Source organism: Passer domesticus, chromosome 33 (genome assembly GCF_036417665.1).
Source record: "Passer domesticus isolate bPasDom1 chromosome 33, bPasDom1.hap1, whole genome shotgun sequence".
Lineage (NCBI taxonomy): Eukaryota > Metazoa > Chordata > Aves > Passeriformes > Passeridae > Passer > Passer domesticus.
In genome coordinates, this window is record NC_087506.1 from 3,572,825 (window position 1) to 3,590,775 (window position 17,951).

The window sequence follows — 17,951 nt, forward strand, 5'->3', positions numbered from 1 at the left end:
AAGCAGGAAATAAACCACTGGAACAATGAAGCAGAGCAAAAGTGGAATGTTTGGATGGTCAATTTGTTCCCTAAAGCTATTGGCCAGCTGAATTGTGGGCTCATCTACTGGGGAGTGCAGAGCTGCTTTAACTTCCACAGCATGGTGCCATTGTTTGTGTCCCAGCACTTTGTTTGATGTGAAGAGAAATTAACCAATTCCCACACCAACCAGCTGCAACCCAGAACTGAGTGGGAATTCCAGAAATAAAGGACTTGAAAAGTAGCTTTGGAGAGGGTTTACTTCCTAGACAGTGTGAAACCCTCAGGCGTGGCCAGGCTGGGCTTAAGGCTGGCTGCCCTTGGGAAGGGAAGGGAAAGGGATGGAGTTGGGGTGGGGTTTTGCAGCCATGGAAATGAGAGAACCACTGGCTATTGCATCACAAAGGGGCAGCCCCATGGGCTATTGTGTCACAAAGGGGCAGCCCCACGCTGGGGCTGTGAAGGCTGTGAAGGTTGTGGCTGGCAGGGCCGCAGCGGCAGCAGACGCGTCTGGCTCTGCCTCTCTGTGCCGAGCGCTGGCGATCGGAGTCACCCGGCCTTGTTCTGAGGCTGGGCACCAAGCTCCTGTCGCTGGCTACACTGAGAGTGCTCCCAAATTCAAACCCAGATCCTTCTGCCAGGCAGAAGCACGGGTTCAAACATGGAGTTTACTGGAAAAGGAAAAACCTCTGAAGGAAAAGGTGAGGATAGGAAGGAGCTGAAAGGCTGAAGCCAAATGGAAAAACAATCCCACCATATTTCAGGGAAAACTGCTCCATGGTGCTCAGTTCTGGGTCAGAGTAGGTGGCTGACAGATAGAGATGATCCTGCAAGGATGCCCATGGCATCACAACATTCTGTCATTAGTTTACTCTGCTTTCTCCTTTTTGACAGCAGCCAAATCACTCATACTGTCAGCCAGGACAGGGACTGTGGCCACAGCTGAGCACAGACTGGACATGGTCATGAGACGCAAGTCCTGTTGCTTTCCTTGCCATCAATGTCAGGTCTCACTACAGATAAATTTCCCGTTCTTCCTCTGCTTGCTGGTCAGGTCCAACCCTGAGGATGGTATTACAGTGCTACAGAAACACCAATAAGGCCTGCCTGTTGCTGACAGGACTTGGTGGTTTACAGAAATAGCAGTCACAGCTGTGTGGGTTTTTCCTGTGGATTCACAGGCCAGACTGAAGAAGGAATATCTTCTCCTCTTATCATTGGAGCCTTCGCCTTTTCCCTTCAGACTTGCCAGCTCCATACTGTTCATAGGAATTAAATGCAGGCTAGTTCCATGAAAAATGAACCCAAATAAATTTTCTCTAAAATGAAAAATTATTCCCCTTGAGTGCCACACCCATTAGATATGTTAATGATAAAGGTGGGAATTCACCTAACTCACTTCTTCCCTTGTGAGCATGGCTCAGCCTCACACAGAGGTGAGGGGGAGCTGGGCCAATCTCTGGTGGGAGGAAGGGTCTTGTGGCAGCCCAGAGAGCCTGTGCACATTGCCAGGGAACAGCTGTGCCCTGCATGTGCCCCTGCAATGAGCTGTGCTGCTGCCAGTGCCCCGTGGAGCTGGAGGGCTGCTCAGCTGTGGGGCAGGGAGAGGAGCAGGAGCGTGCTTGTGCAGCTGAGCCATTGCTGGAGAGCACAGGGCTCTGGGCTCCCTGCTGTCCCAGGGCAGCCCAGAGGCCAGGGTGCTCCTGTGGCAGCCCTGTGGAAGTGGGTCAGGGTTTTCCCTTGGCCTGCCTCAAGTGTCTGCCAGCAAGAGAATGTAGCCCTGTGCAGCTGTTTAGAAGTTTGCAGGGAATGTGTCCCACGAGATATGGAGCTTCAGATGCTTTGGGTTTGCATTTTGGTTTCTCTTATATTTTGTGTCTCCACTTTGCAGGCCTGTCTGGCTACCCGCTTGCCAAGATGTTTTCCCTGGCCAGTCCCTCTATGCTCCTTCCCTCCAAGCCATTGCCTCCCATCCAGAAGAGCTCTCCTTCTACCAAGCCAAGCCTGATATGCAGCAGAGAGCAGGAGAATGGGAAAGATGGCATTGGCTATGCTGAGGGCAGGAGAAAAGAAGAGGAGCTGAGTTCAGAGGGACAAGGACATAAGGTAAGGAGACCAAGCTAAGTGCAGTGTGGTCAATTTCCAGTTTCTGTGCTGTCAGCAGAGCTCTCAGACCTTTTCCCTGGCTGGAACTGTCCCTTTCACTGAAGTTGAACAGGTCCTGATTTGGTTCTTTAGGTGGTCCAAAAATGATGGGATAGAAACAAAGGGTGTGCATCTGCCCCTGCTGCCTCCATTCCCATTCCTGACCATGGCATGGGGGCCCTGGAGGAACTTGGGCAGGCAGAGACCTTGCAGAGAGCAGCAGGGCAGGGAGCTCTGCTGAACATCCTAAATGCCAGTGAGGCTGAGATGGTGGATGTGTGGGGGCTGGAGAGCAGCGAGCATCCCGAGAGCTCAGCAGCAGCATCTGGGCTCAAAGGCTGCTGGGGAAGTGTAGGAGGGAAGGGCAGCAGCAGAAGAAATGAGGGGCTTGAGAAGAGCAGGTTTTGGCCTCCTGCAGAATGGCTTTGTGGGGACATGACTGGAGATCAGCACTGGCTGTGAGGTACCTTAGAGGCAGGGAGTTATAAAGCCTCTCCCATGACATCTAAAATGCCCGTGGAGGCAGTGACACCTCAGAACACCTTGATGTCAAATATGTGAATGCCAGCTGGGAATGAAGCCACTTTTGGAGAAGAGTGAGCACAATGGGAGAGGTGCCAAATATGTGTCATGGTCTCTCCCTCATCATCTCCCTTTCCATTCCCCATCCTGGGCCAAGCTGCTCCATCAGTTTTCCTTGATTTTTCCTGCCAGGACACAGTTAAATGCATTCCTGAATATCTTGAGGCATGAATGGGGACAAGGCTGCATGCTTGATCTGAGCACTGTGTTCTACTCTTTGCAGGCTTCCTTGCTGTGTTCCAGTGGAGGGGATATGAAGAAGGGGTCATTGGGACCACCTCTGATCCCCCCCATAGGCAAGGCAGTAAGTCCCTCTCTTGGCAGTGCTGCGGGCTCTCTGCAAAGCTCTCTGCAGCTGGAATTCCAGGAGTCCCAGGGGATGAGGTAAGCCAAGGTGTCTGCTGCTGCTGCAGTGTGCTGTTCATCTCTGTGTTCCCATCCCAAAGTGTGGTTATTTTGCACAGCCAGATGTCCCATGTATTTAGGCAAACCTCTGTGTATTCTCCATTTTGCCGATCTATGATGACCCAGCACAATGTCAAAGCCAGCACCAATGTGCCAAGAGCAGAGGTGGTGGTGGGGAAGAGGAGGCAGGGCTTCAAAGCACCTCAGGATTGGTCCTCTGCTGGACTTGGCTATTGATTCCCTTTGTAATGGTTGTGCTCTTTTTTGGGAAGTGAATTGCATGGGTCTGGGTCCTGCAGATATTTGAATGCTGTCATTCTTGACTGTTAACTTCTGCACCCATGAGATTATGTATGGGCCAATACTGGCTACTGGAGAGGGGTCTGCAAATTCAGGTGCTGCTTCTGTAAACATCAGGAATATTTTCTCTGTGCCTGGGCCTCCACTGTGAAATGAGATGCCAGAGAAGTTTTGGGGTATAAATGTATAATCTGATCAATGTTTAATATTTTGATCTGGGCTTAAGATCAAAGCGGGCAAGGTGGTAGACAAGAGTTACAGGACCGTACCTGATGGAAAGATATTGGCTTGGATATGGGAGAGAAAATGTAGCTGTCAAGCTTATCCGAGTGATAACAATAAAGAAGGAGACACAGAAGTATCATTTGAATTGGAAATCTTTGGGAGGGCTTTTAAAGTGCAATCTGAATATCCTCCCCTAGCAGCTGAGTTGGAAAAAGCCTTTTTGTTCTTGAAAGAGCCAGGAGGTGTCATAGCATTCTCGGGAGACAGCAGTGCTCTGACCACATGTAGCATGAGACTGTCACCAGGTTTAGGCACGAGCAGGCAAAGTCAAGCTTTGGCACCTGTACAAAAGTAGCTGCCCTCCATACAGTCTCGTGTCTCAGCTGAGCAGCTCTTGCTGCTTCAGTGTGGCTGTAGGAACCACTTGGCTCCAAAAGGAGAGACGGCAGAATTGGGGAGTTAGGATGACAGTTGAGGAATGACTGACGGTGGTGAGGAAGAGGAGGCAGGGCTTCAAAGCACCTCAAGATGAGTCTTCTGCTGGACTTGGCTATTGTTTCACACAGAGCTTGGCCAGCTCTCTGTGACTCCCGCAATGGAAAGCTTAAGGAAAATTATTCAGCTTTGCATCCTGGTGTGTTTCTGTGCTGCATTTCCTCATTCATCAGAGTGCCCACGCTAAGAATGTTTACATCCTTTCATGGTACAGCCATTCCCTCCCTTCTCTTTCTACCTCCTCACATGTTCATTGTCCTCCATTTTCTCCAGGTCAGGATGCAGCAGCAGAAGCAAGGAGAACTCTGAACATGCAGGTAGGTACAGGGCATGTCTGTCCTAAAATGACCATTGTGGTCTTGACTCAGAGGTGACATTTGGAATGTTTGGTTAAAACCCATTCTTTTTTTAATTTCTTTAAATGCATTTCAGTTTTTTGACGGGCTCAGTGGACTCTCCCAGAGCCCAGTCACTGGGAGTGTTCTCTCGTGGTGCAGTGAAAATTCCTCCACTTTGCAGGCGTGACTAGGTTCATTTTCTCCAAGTCTTTCCGGCCATGTCCCTCTTCGCTCCTTCCCTCAAAGCCATTGCCTCCCATCAGGATCAGCTCTCCTTCTTCTAACAATAATAAAATGTACAGCATGGAGAAAGAGAACAAGCAAAGTGGCACTGGCTATGATAATGACAGTAGAAAACACCAGGAGCAGAGTTCAGAAGAAAAATGTTATAAGGTAAGGAGACCAAACTACGTCCTGTGCAGTAGATTTTCAGTTTATGTGCTGGAGGCAGAGATTGGAGATCTTTTCCTGTGGTGTGACCTCAGGGAAGCAGCTGAGCCAAAGAAGAGCTCAGCTGGACACTGTGCTTCAGGCTGTCTCTGCAGTGGCTGTGGAGTGCAGACTTCATATCCTCAGCATGTGTCAATAACAGGAGAGGTCTTTGAATGGTTTCTGGGCTCTGTTGTGGTTCCTCCTCTGTCTCATGGCTGAGAAAACACCAGCAGCAGCTAAAGTTGAGCAGCTAAAGTTGTCCAATCTGGACAAGCTGTCCTTCTAGATTTAGTAACCTATGGGTATCTGTGAGCCATGTCTATTTTTTGTCAGCTGTGTCTGGTTGGGATGGAACAAGGTCTTTGCTGGAGCAGGCAGTCCTGCAAAGTCAGTTCCAGGTTGTCTCAGCTTTTGACTTGTACAGCCATGCCCTCTGCACAGTTGTCTCTGCTGCTATTTCTAGACATCATCAGCTTCTGCGCAGCTGTGTGCTGTGGCATGGCTTTGTCCAGAGGGAAGGGATGGGAGGTGGCCGTGGGGAGAGCAGCCCAGAGCCCAGGCACACAATTGCCTTGGCAGCAGGACCAGGAGCTGCAGTTGTTTTGGGTTTGCCATGGGGTGCAGAGGAGGCAGATGAACAAGAGTTTTGGTAGACAAAATGTCCAATCAAAGGCTTGGATACTTGATTTCAGCCTTGCTGAGAAAGGGCCCAGTGTCTCCGTGAGAGGAAGTGACCCTCTCACTGAAGCTGAACAGGTCCTGATTTGGTTCTTTAGCTGGCCCAAAAATGATGGGATAGAAACAAAGGGTGTGCATCTGCCCCTGCTGCCTCCATTCCCATTCCTGACCATGGCATGGGGGCCCTGGAGGAACTTGGGCAGGCAGAGACCTTGCAGAGAGCAGCAGGGCAGGGAGCTCTGCTGAACATCCTAAATGCCAGTGAGGCTGAGATGGTGGATGTGTGGGGGCTGGAGAGCAGCGAGCATCCTGCGAGCTCAGCAGCAGCATCTGGTCTCAAAGGCTGCTGGGGAAGTGTAGGAGGGAAGGGCAGCAGCAGAAGAAATGAGGGGCTTGAGAAGAGCAGGTTTTGGCCTCCTGCAGAATGGCTTTGTGGGGACATGACTGGAGATCAGCACTGGCTGTGAGGTACCTAAGGGGCAGGGAGAGAATAGTGATCTAAACCCATTCCCATGACACCCTATCTTCCAGGTGGAGGCAGTGGCACCTCAGAACATTTTGATGTCAAATATGTGAATTCCAGCTGGGAATGTAGAAAACTGAGCACAAGGGGAGAGGTGCAAAATGTGTGCCCTGGGATCTCCCTCACCACTTCCCTTTCCTAGGTCAACATTCCCCATCCTAGGCCAAGCTGCTCCATCATTTTGCCTTGACTTTTCCTGCCAGGTCCAGTTAAATGCGTTCCTAAATGTCTTGAGGCATGAATGGGGACAAGGCTGCATGCTTGATCTGAGCACTGTGTTCTACTCTTTGCAGGCTTCCTTGCTGTATTCCAGTGGAGGGGATATGAAGAAGGGGTCATTGGGACCACCTCTGATCCCCCCCATAGGCAAGGCAGTAAGTCCCTCTCTTGGCAGTGCTGTGGGCTCTCTGCAAAGCTCTCCGCAGCTGGAATTCCAGGAGTCCCAGGAGATGAGGTAAGCTAAGGTGTCTGCTGCTGCTGCAGTGTGCTGTTCACCTGTGTGTTCCCGTTCCAAAGTGTGGTTATTTTGCACAGCCAGGTGTCCCATGTATTTAGGCATTTTGCCGATCTATGATGACCCAGCACAATGTCAAAGCCAACACCAATGTGCCAAGAGCAGAGGTGGTGGTGGGGAAGAGGAGGCAGGGCTTCAAAGCACCTCAAGATGAGTCCTCTGCTGGACTTGGCTATTGTTTCACACAGAGCTTGGCCAGCTCTCTGTGACTCCCGCAATGGAAAGCTTAAGGACAATGAATCAGCTTTGCATCCTGGTGTGTTTCTGTGCTGCATTTCCTCCTTCATCAGAGTGCCCATGCTCTGGCGGTTTTCCTCCTTTCATGGTACAGGCATTCCCTCCCTTCTCTTTCTACCTCCTCACATGTTCATTGTCCTCCATTTTCTGCAGGCCAAGATCCAGCAGCAGAAGCAAGGAGGAGAACTCTGAACATGCAGGTAGGTACAGGGCATGTCTGTCCTAAAATGACCATTTTGGTCTTGACTCAGAGGTGACATTTGCAAAGCTTGACTAAAACGCATTCTTTTGAAAATTTCTTTAAATGCATTTCAATTGCTTGACGGGCTCAGTGGACTCTCCCAGAGTCCAGTCACTGGGAGTATTCTCTGGCAGTGCAGTGAAAATTCCTGCAGTCTGAAGTGTTGAGTGTCAGGAGCTGGAGTGGTACCTTGTGGCCCTGAAAATGCAGTGCAGGAAAAGGAAATATTCCTCTCCATTCTGCACATGCCTTTTATCTCCCTGCAGCCTTCCTAATGTCACAATTAGTAAGGAAAACAAGGCATTTAGCACAAAATGAGAAATGTTCCCACTTCTTCCTGCTTTTGTAGCAGAAAACCTTTCATTGGGGCACTTTCTGAGCTGAACCCTTTGAGACGGGATGGACATTAATGGACATTGCCTGGTTTTGTATTGGCAGAAATAGAGAAACCTGCTGTGACAGAATGTCCTTATAAATTTTCCTGTCAGGGAGAAGGAGCCTTCCAAATGGATGCATGCTATGCAGGGTCTGAGTTTGTCATCCTGTGACAGCACAAGCCCAAAGCCACCTATGGCAGGTTCACCATGACAAATCTCTTCCCTGGCTCTCTGCCTGTGTCAGTGTTGCAGGCTGAGGCTGGGGGAGGAGATGCCTTCTGCCTTGTCCTCCCTCCCTGCCTTGCCTGATCCCTGACAAGTGGCATTGTGCCAGACAAAATGCAGTGTCTGGTGCATCTGGCTCAGCCAATGCTTTCAAGTTGAAAGCCCCAATGACACTGTTGTTGTTCCTTTGCCATCTCTGGCTGTGTCATGATAGGACAGATGAGACTTGAAGAAATAATTCTGCTGATGCAGAAGAAGGGATCAGATGACCTGGTCCCTTTGCTCCGGGTTAGTTCTGCCAAATCCTGGCTACGGCCCCTTTGGAATGACTCCTTAATTGCTGATGTGCAGCTGGAATGCTTAATGCAGCTAGGGAGAAGTATTGCTCAGTAAGGAAGGTGACTTTTTTTCTGGACTCATTCTGGACTAGAAATGACTTATGACATTAATCCTTAGCTGTCTCACTTTTATTACTGACTGAAGCATTCTACAGGGTGAAGGAATCCCATTTTAGGACAGGGATTCCTCTCAAACTGCTTGGCTGCTGTATGAATTTACCCTCTGTGAAGCCATGTAAAGAATTAGTTCTCTTAGCTCTAACAGCTCTGTTGGAGAGTATTTCAGAATGAGCTCCATTGTTCTTCTTGCAATTAGAAAATCAGCCTTTAATCAGGCTGGCCCAAAATTGGCCCAGTCTCATACAGTTCAGAAGGAAACCCTCGGGGAAAATGAATTATCTGGTGCCAAGAACACAGTTCATGTTTGGGTAACACTCCTGCAATGCTAAGTTTTTCTTTGCATGTCCTCTAAAATATTCCAACAAAGAGAAGAAAATGTTGATCTAAATGCATCCAGGTATTAGAACCTGGGACTTTTAAGAACCAAAAGAAGATGTTTACTAATATCAGCATGAATAAGAGCAGATAAGAATTGCTGTCAAGAGCAATCGCCATCTCTGCCCTTCTCTATCACACAGAGGCTCTCCAGCATCCAGGGGTTGGGGCCTTCATCATGCAGCAGGTTTCAGTCTGCTGGCCACCAGAGTAATGTCATGTCTGCTGCCAGTAGCCCATCCCTTGGGAGAGGCTCTAGGCATTGTACCTTGCTGCTCTCAGTCACAGTCTCTGTGTCTTCTGAGGGCTCTGCAATCTGGAACCTGTCTTGCCTGTTGTCCAGCATTGTGGTTTTGGGGGCTTGACATCTGCCAGAGATTTACACAAACCTTTGCTTTCATTTCCAGGTCTCTCACTGAGCCAGGCCAAGGAGATGGATCATCACACCGATCCTGGTCTTACGCGTGACACAGACCTGAGGGAAGGTTTTGGAAAGGTAAGGGAGAAGGACAGGGATGAGCAGATTTCCTTTCCAGTGGCGGTTTAGTGCTTGGCCCAAAATGTCACTGAAAATCATAATCATCCTCTCCTGGGCAATGTGGATTCTCTTGGGAATATATTTGACAACTAGAGAGGAATTGCTTGGCTGTTTCCAGTGGTGTCAAGGTGCCTGGTTTGGAGATGGTGCTAAGGTCATGTCAGAAGCATTCTTTATGTGCAAAGGCTGTTTTAGAGAAGTTCTGAATGACAGAATAAGCTACACATCAGTGAATGTAAGCAAAGTGCATCCTCGGAAGCAGAGAAGCAAAGATTCTAATGTTGTGTGTAAGCAAGGCTGCAAAAGAAAATGGGAGAGTTTGATTTTTCCTGGTTACCTTTCTGGCTGTATGTCACAGCCCTCTCATTCTCAAGTTTTCTGCTCATTAACAGCAGTGTTTCTGCAGCTTGTTTTCATATGACTCCCCATTTTGGTCTCCTGATGTCAGAGACCAAGTCCTTCAGAGTCCTTCAGAGCTGAGTCCTTCAGAAGCCAGGAAGTGAGAAACAGCTGCAATTCCTGGCCATGAGTGTTAAGCAACAGCTAATTACCCCTCCTTGCTGGATATTGCGCATGGTTTTTATTCTCCTGCCATGGCCCGTAGGAACTGAACTGCCTGCTCACTGGCCGTGTCAGCTCTTCCTCTGTCTTGGAGCACTCCTATGACCTTCATGCTTCAAGCAGGGCTTCCTGACATAGGCTGCAGTTGGAGCAGTGTAAGGTTGTGGCACAGAAATGTTCCACCTGGCTGTGTGTAATTGCCAAGGTGAGGATGGGAGTCATTCCTCTGAAACTTTTGGAATGGATATGGAGCTGCATTGAAATCTATGGCACTCTGTGGACTCTGTGCTCCTGAGGAGATGTTGTGTCTGGTTGATGTATCTCTCCTTACAGTCTATGATGCATTTTAATTGCACCTAGATCCGTGCTGCATTGTGCATGTTGGCTCAAAAGAACTTAGAGCGGAAGGATGCAGAGCTTTTGGAGAGAGACATGAAGAAAAGGAGGCAAAGGAAAACATCCTTGCAGCCCATTCTGGAGACAGTTGAGCCCAGGGATGAAGCTGAAGCAAGTAAGTGGTGGCTACACTTGTGGTGGTCCTTTTTGACCACTTGCTTGCCCTTTGCAGTGTTGCAGTCAGACTGGGGGACTGTTCCACTTGCATTTGAGTGGAAGCTTGCTTGGGATTTAATTCTGTTTCTGAAAGAAAAATACAGGGGCATGAAGTGTCTTGCCCATGGCCTCAGTGAGTCAGTAACAGAATATCAGTTTCCCCCCTTCACCTCGAAAGTCTTTCAGAGTAGAAAATTCTGTCTTGCAAAGCACACTGGAACTTCAGACTCTCTCCTGGAGAGCAGTCTTCAGGCAAGGTGAATTCAAAAGAATGCTTTTCAGCCAGGGTGCAACCTGGAAGAAACAAAATGCAACTCCTTCTCATGAAAACACCAGAGATCCTTCTCCTGCCACTCCCTGCTGAGGAGCTGGTGCTGTAGAGCTGTGCTGAAGCCCCCAGGCAGTGCTTCTGCTGTAGCCCTGGGAGCAAGCAGCGTTCCCGACTGAATCCCGGCCGAGGGGCTCTGCCTGCAGGGCTGTGAGCACTGCCCGAGGGCGGCAGCAGGGCCCTCAGGAGGCAGCACTCAGCCCCAGGGCAGCACGCAAGGTTATCTGCACTTTCTCTGGTAACTTCCCCTGCCAGCCTCTGGAACAGGAAATCAAAAGCAAAGCAGTACTGGGTTTCCTTGTTTCTTAGGGGAAGCATTGCTGCAATTTGGTTTGAAGCTAGAAGAGAGTAGATTTACATTAGATATTATAGGGTTTTTTTTTTAAAGGAAGGGGATTAAAAGCTGGAAGGGTTTGCCCAGAGAAGCTGTTGTTGGTCCATCTTTGAAGGTGTTCAAGGCCAGCTTACATGGGGCCCTGGGCAACCTGATCAGGATGAAGATGTCCCTGCTCACAAGGGTTGGACTAGATGGTGCCTAAAGGTGCCTTCCAACCCAACCCAAACTCTTCTAGGAATCTGTGATTCTTTTTCCCATACTAGTGTGCCATTGTTATACTTGAAGTTCTTTGGGATAACAAAGAGATGTTACCCAGCTCTGGCAAGTTTTCTCGCCGTTTCCATCATCACCCTGTCTAATGCCTTCCACTTAGAAGCTCCTCTTTGGTCCCTGCAGGCTTTAGCCTCCCACCTGTTGATGGCACAGCTTCTAGAGTGCAGAGAAAACAGCCTGGTAGTGCCTTGAAGAAGAAGGTCTTGAAGAAGCAGGACAATGTGTCCTTACTGCCCAATAGGCCCATCATCCATGGGGATGGCAGCTTCCCACGCAGCTCCTCAGGTAAGCCTGCTCCATGGCAGCTTTCTCCACACAGGTTTTCCCTTGCACAAGGAGTACAAACTGCCTCCTGCCTCAGCCAGCACAGCTGGGATCTTGGGTCCATAGTCTGTCCTGAGAATGAACAGCAAATCTACTTTTGAGTTACTCCAGCTTGGGAGTGCTGGAGCAGTGGTTCTTAGAGCTCTGTTGGAAAGTTGAGCTGAATCAAGTAGTGTAAAGGCCTGAGCTCTGGCTTTTGCCCATCCTGATAGTCCAAACTACAGCACTGGTGCCAGGAGGCAGCACTGGTGGCTGCAGGGTGAGCTGCAGGGCAGTCTGCCAGGGTGTGCTCACCGTGCACCTGCGAGAGCCACCACCATCAGTTGCTCACTCACCATCTGGCCCTCTGCCTGTGCTGCTGTCCAGTTCTGCAGCCAGCTTTTCTGCTATCCCAGCAAGGGCTGTCTCTGCAGGGCAGTCAGCAGCTTGGTGCAGTTGTGCTGCTGCTGCTCCCAGAAGTGCCCGAAGGCTCCTCGTTGCTGCCATCCCACAGCCTGCAGTGCCAAGAGGGAACAAGCAGTGCCTCCTGTGTCACCCAGCAAATACAGCGGCCGTGTGCAGCCGATGACACCAGGAGGGGCTGCCTGCTGCTCCCAGGCTGTTTGCTGCCTGCAGGAAATACACAGCAGACAGTCCCTAGTGGCTCCTGTCTCTCCTTTGTGGGCAGCCTGCCTGTGCTGTGATCCCAAGCAGGGTGAGATAAGAAGATGGTAGCTAGGAGTGATACTTCAATGCTCTTTTCTAGTGATGCTACTTCCATGCCCAGAATTGACCAGAACTAGCCTGAGGTGGCTCTCCATTCATACTGAATCCAGATGTGTATGCCTACATACTTCTGCAGTGACATCACTGGTGTCAGTGGCTGGGGTACCTCAGTGACATCCAGATTAGCTCCTGTCTGAATATTTTTCTTGTTATGGTTCCTCCATACTTGGTGAGAATATGCAAGGTAGCACAAAAACCCTATAAAGTCTAGGGCAGTTCATCAAGATTCTGTGCAATATTTATACTCCATCATTGTAGACAGCTGAAATGTTTTCATCTGCACATTAGAAAATGAGCTTTTTAGTGCACAACATGAAATTTTTGATTGACAGTGCTTTTGATGACAAATGGGTTTCATAAGAAATGCATTTATCATCTGATTTTCTTCATACCCTCTAAGTTTTTTTCCTTACCATAAAATTTAATTAAGGCAAACCCAGGTCAACTGATCAACAAGAGAGTGTGTCTGCCAACAATGTGGATCTGTATTTGCATATTTTTATCCTCAGAGTGCATTTGGAAACCTTTTTAATCAACTGTCTAGTCTGGAAGGTACATTTTTCCACAAGAGAAAGCTTAGAACCTACTGAGTTTGCAAACACATCCATTAGATGACAAATTTCACCTCAGCATCTTTGAAATACAGGCAGTGTGCACCTCTGAAAGAGTACAGATTGATGATGTTTGGAAAGAACAACATCCATAAAGTACTCCCTTCCCAATAGTACGGATACTAAAATGTATGTGCACTCAGCTGCCTGCTGTCTAGAATATTTGCAGTCCGTGGGAACAGAGGCGCTGTCAGGTGGGAAGGGTCAGGTATGGCTGTTCCCTGGTAGCTGCTCCGTGAGGATTGAGCCGGGCCCAGCAGGGCTGGCCTGTTCAGGCTTGGCTTGGTGCTGTCTCCAGGCAGCTGCAGGTCTCTCCTCAGGGAGCTGCAGAGGGCCCCTGTCCTCAGGGCTGGGGAAATCAGGGTGCTGAGACAAGAGGGGCACTGAGGAGTTCCCTCCTGGGCAGCGAGTGCTGCTGCTCAGCGCTGTCTGGCAGGGAGCGGGAGCTCTGCGGGCGCAGGAACCTGCCGCTGGCCGTGGCACCTGTGGCCCTGGGGAGCTGGGGCTGCGGGGCAATTGTCAGGTTTAGCCTGGAGCTGTGCCCAGCTGGGGGGCTGGGAGAAAGCAAGGAGCCCCAGGAGCCAGAGAGCAGGGAAGTCTCTGAGCCAGTGCCAGCTGGCACCACAGGGAACCCTGGCTGGGAGATGGGGCTGCAGGCCGCTCCATGGCGGGTGCCTTGCCCGGGCCGCAGTGCCCATGGCCGACCCTCTCCTTGCAGTGACCTCGCAGACGGCCACTGGTGCCCAGCGCCGAGAGGAGCCGCTCCGTGGGCATGGGCAGAAGGACAGAGCCTCTCCAGACCCACAGCACTCCTTGCTGGAGGCACTCTCCTTGCTCGGCAGCGATGACTGGTAAGAAAGGTCTTGTTCACTCTGTGTCCCTCTTGGCATTAAGGTAGGTTAGAATTGTGTCTTGCTAGTGCCTCTGAGCCCCTGAGAGCCCAGAGTGGACAAAGGGAACTCTTGAAACCACTCCAGAGCAGTGAGAGGATAAAGATTTGAGAGCAGCCTTTTCTTGGCCTTGCTCTGCAGCACTGCTCCAGCTGCAGCAGCTCCGTGCTGTTTCCTCGCTTTGCCTGTTGTTCCATGGAGCTGCAAAGGAAACCTTGAGGGGATGGCAGAAGTTTTGAGTGTAGAGATTTGGGTGCCTTGGGCCACTGGCCCAGTGGGACTGAGTAAGATTCCTCTCTGCCCCCACTGCTGACAGCAATGGCAGGTGACAGCGTCTCCCTGTGACCTCCTGCATGGGAGTCCCAGAAGCAGCTCCAGGGAGTTCCTCCAGGGACTTGTGCTGTCCAGTCCCTCAGCCTGTCATTACTCCTGAAGGGCTGATGGCAGAAGAGAAGGAAAAAGAAATGAAATCCTCTAGGAATCTTGCACTTTTGGAATTCAACTTTTTCCTTCTCACTGCTTCATATGGGCCTGAGATGTTTTGTCAATACTCACCATGTGTCCCAAAATTATACACAGGCAGAAGGAGGCCCAGAGGTGATAACCCTACAAATGTTAGGTGATATTGGTTTCCTTTTTAATGTCTTTTTGATCACTCCCTGGTAGATGTTTCATTCACACAGGGGTAAGGACTCCATTCACACTGGGATGAGCATGAAAAATCTGCCACAATGCATCTCCTTGTGCAGTCACCTTTGTTTTGTCCTTTCTCTTCTGCTTTCTCTTCCCCATTTCTCATGGGTGCCCTGTGAGGTGCAGAGAGCTTCTGCAGGTGTAGGGGGTCCAGATGATGCTCAGGGGTGCCAGTGGGATCAGTGGCCAGCCCTGTGCTGCAGCCCTGATGCCTCACATTCCTTCCTGTAGCTGAGGCCCTGCACAAAGTGCTGAGAGACAGAGTTGTTTGCACCTTTTAAATAACACGTTGCTGTTGTGGGGGTTGTTTTAGGTAGGGGGTTTTGGGAAAAGCCAGAGTTTCAACAGTTCTTGCTCAGGGGTGGAATCTTCTGGGACATCCTGCTGCTTTTTGGGGGAATATGTGAGGTGGAGTGGAGGGGGTGACAGAGAGAGGCCTAGATGGCAGAGGGGAAACTCAGCTCCAGAGTGCCAGTGCAGACTCTCAGTGCTGAACTGCCTGCTGGGGCTGACAAAAAAGGAAAATGCCCCAATAACAGCTCGGTGGGACTGTGTCTCAGGGACAGGCACAGGGAGGTGACAAGAAACAGCAGTTTGGTCTGGTCTACAGCTTCTAGGAAGCAGTGCCAGGGGGGCATCATGTGCCAGAGATTTCAGAAAGGCTGTCTGCTTAAATGGCCACTCTGAAACCCCTCTATTCACCTTTTGGATTTGTGTAGGCTTTTGACAGCCACATCATCCTGTGGCAACCTTTTCCACAACTAAATTAAGTACTCCTTGAAAAGCACCTCCCATTGTTTGACTGAGCTGCCAGCCTGATAATCTCAGAGGGTGCTGCCTTGGTGGAGAGAAAAAATCAATCTTCTGCCTTTCAGGGAGATGAAGGAGAAGGGACTCTACAACATCAAACACCTGGCTGGGTCCCATTCAGAGGTCCTGCTGTGTAGACTTCATGACGTTTGCTTGGCAGTTACCAACGAGGTGAGAACATTGTTCTGAATTGTCCCACATACTTCATACATGGTGTGTAGAGTAGGTATCTGCTTGTTCGTCTCCATGTGTGCTCAGGGTCTGCCTTCATTTCTGCTTTTAGACCGTCTATTTCTAATGTCTGTCAGCTATCTGTACGATCTGTGGGTACATGTAGCTGTATTTACTGGTAAGTTGGGTATCTGACACGTGTCTTTGAGTGTGGTGCCTTTATAATGCAATGTGCAAATGCAGAAACTGAGACACTAATGAGGTTATTTGCCAGAGTCCCAGTCTCTGCCCAAGCTGTAATTCAACACTGCAAATTGGTCTCTGGGTCTGAGCCTGTGTTTTCTGTTTCCTGGCTGAGTGCTTCAGCTGCTGGTGTTGTTTTTTGAACAGGAGCACCTGACTCTTCTATCTTTATGATTTGTTCTTTTATGATTTGAAAGCAGCCCTTGCTTCAGTTTTCTAGTCAAAGGGCTTAAAATCAAAGCTGTGAACATTTTAGAAGAGTTAAGTAGAACACTTGAATGAAATATTTTTTTTTAGGCCTGCAGTAAGCAGGTGTGAGACCAGAAATTGGTGCCAGAGTAAAAGCCTTTCTGTGCTTGTGCTCTCCTGCTCTTACTGTACTTTGATGTTCCTTTGGACACAGTGGGATGTGTTGTCATTTTCTGGGACTTTTGTTGCAGGCAACTGGTTTTCTTTTCAAGGTGATTCTTATGTTTCCCCTCATGATTTGTCCAGGTGGCCAACCTCCGTTCCAAGGTGTCCTACTCTGCAATTGTCACTCTGGGAGAGCTCTTTGTGACCTTGAAGAAGAACATGGACTCTGAGGTGGATGAGGTTGCTCGGGTCCTTCTGCAGATGGTGTCCAACTCCCCAGAATTTGTTCAGAAAGCAGCCAGTCAGACCCTGGGGATCATGGTGGAGAATGTGACTCCTGCACGAGCAATGACTGCTCTCATGGACATGGGAGTCAAGTAGGTTGTTCTTCTTTTAGTGATATTCTTCACCTTCTAGTGTGTGGGAGGGAGAAGGGATGAGACAGAGAATGGGAATGGTGGGAGGGAAGGGTCCTGTATGCTGCATCTTCTGTGAACTCAGTGACTTCATTCTCCAATCAACATAATTTCTCTCTTCTTGTCACCTGTTTCTGCCCTCCTGCAGCCTATCAGTTCTCAGAATCCCAGAACTTTAGAATATGGGGAGTTGGAAGGGGCTCATCAGGACCATTGAGTCCAGCTCCTGGCCTTGCACAGAACAGCCCAAGGGTCACACCAAGTGCCTGAGATTGTTGTCCAAATGTTTCTTCAACTCTGTCAGGCTTGGTGCTGTGACCACTGCCCTGGGGAGCCTGTTCCAGTGCCCAACCACCCTCTGGGTGAAAAACCTTTTTCCTGATACCCAAATGAAAGCTCCTCTGACTCAGCTTCCTGCTGCTTCCTGGAGTTCTCCCAGGCTGTCAGATTTTCCTAGCTGTGGTGACTGGTGGGGAAGTGAAAGTGCCTGCAAAGCCTGAGGATAGAGCCTTGTCCTTTTGTGGCAAGAGGGACAATTGCAATTGCAGCTGTGAGTGGTGTTTGGTATTTCACAGCACTAACCACAGGGGCCCTGGGAAAACCATGTCTCCTCATGATGCCATTAGCTTGAGAAAGGAGGAGGGTACTTGCTGGGGCGTGGAGCACATGGGGGACAATCTGCTGGGTGTGGCACAGCCTGCACAGCAGGTGCAGCTCCTGCCAAAAGGAGTTTTGTATGACTGTCCTGGCCATAGAACTCTACTTTCTATTCAAACTCATGTTTCATGTTAGCCTTGGGATGATGAATCACTTTAAAGGCACCTTCACAGCCTGACTGCCATGGAACAGTTGAAGCACATGCTGCCTTAAATGTTGGTGCTGGGCCTGATAGTTCCCAAGAGACACTCTCTAGAACAGGACAGCCTGGTTAAACTGCCTGTCCCTCCTTTCCTCAGCTTTGGAATAGGGTAAAACATTCAGATGTATCCGTTGCCAAGCCTCTCAGAAGAAACAGGCTGCATTGCTGGATATTCTGCAACTTCATGGCCCACAACATGTTTTCCCTGCATTTGTTTCTTCCCAGAGGTCTGCAGATTTGGGGATCATGGGTGGAAAGAGCCTCAATCCTGCTGCAGCTCTGTGTACTGGCTGCCCTCTGATGGGTCAGCATGAGTTGTCTTTAATTTCTAAATCATTCATATGTAATCTATTTCCTTAATCTTTCTCAGAGTAAATACTGTGAAAGGAGCTGGGTATCAGAGAGTGCAGGGAGACTGAATTCCTCCCTCTGCCTTGCAGGCAGTCCTTCTGTACAATGCTAGCTTTGTGTTTACCTGAGTTCAGAACCTTCTAGCGGTGTCTAAAGTTGCAGGGAGAAGCCAGGCCTCCTTCCCCCAGCAAGGACAGGGAGCAGGCTCTGGCCAAGGCCTGTGCTGCTGCTGCTCCTTCTCCCTGTGCCCCAGGGTTTGCTCTCTCCTTCCCAGGAGCCGCCACGCCCAGGTGCGGAAGTGTGGG

The 17,951-nt window shown here is 49.7% G+C and overlaps 1 protein-coding gene across 1 annotated transcript; it reads left to right on the forward strand.

Moving 5' to 3' along the window:
- Window positions 1-521: 521 nt before the first annotated feature.
- On the forward strand, window positions 522-17,835 carry LOC135288480 (TOG array regulator of axonemal microtubules protein 2-like). The gene is made up of 13 exons (XM_064401868.1): window positions 522-721; window positions 1,912-2,126; window positions 2,971-3,131; window positions 4,446-4,489; window positions 4,692-4,903; window positions 6,437-6,597; window positions 7,048-7,094; window positions 8,978-9,066; window positions 10,030-10,180; window positions 11,283-11,444; window positions 13,578-13,710; window positions 15,318-15,423; window positions 16,162-17,835. The coding sequence occupies exons 1-13, from the start codon at window positions 682-684 to the stop codon at window positions 16,399-16,401; spliced, it is 1,761 nt and encodes a 586-aa protein (XP_064257938.1). The 5' UTR covers window positions 522-681; the 3' UTR covers window positions 16,402-17,835.
- Window positions 17,836-17,951: the final 116 nt, after the last annotated feature.

Bases quoted from the DNA above. Each gene is read 5' to 3' on its own strand.
- LOC135288480 (XM_064401868.1), top strand. From the start codon at position 682: ATGGAGTTTACTGGAAAAGGAAAAACCTCTGAAGGAAAAG. The intron at 3,132-4,445 runs GTAAGCCAAGGT...CATTTTCTCCAG, and splicing joins CAGGAGTCCCAGGGGATGAG to GTCAGGATGCAGCAGCAGAA. The intron at 11,445-13,577 runs GTAAGCCTGCTC...CTCTCCTTGCAG, and splicing joins CTTCCCACGCAGCTCCTCAG to TGACCTCGCAGACGGCCACT.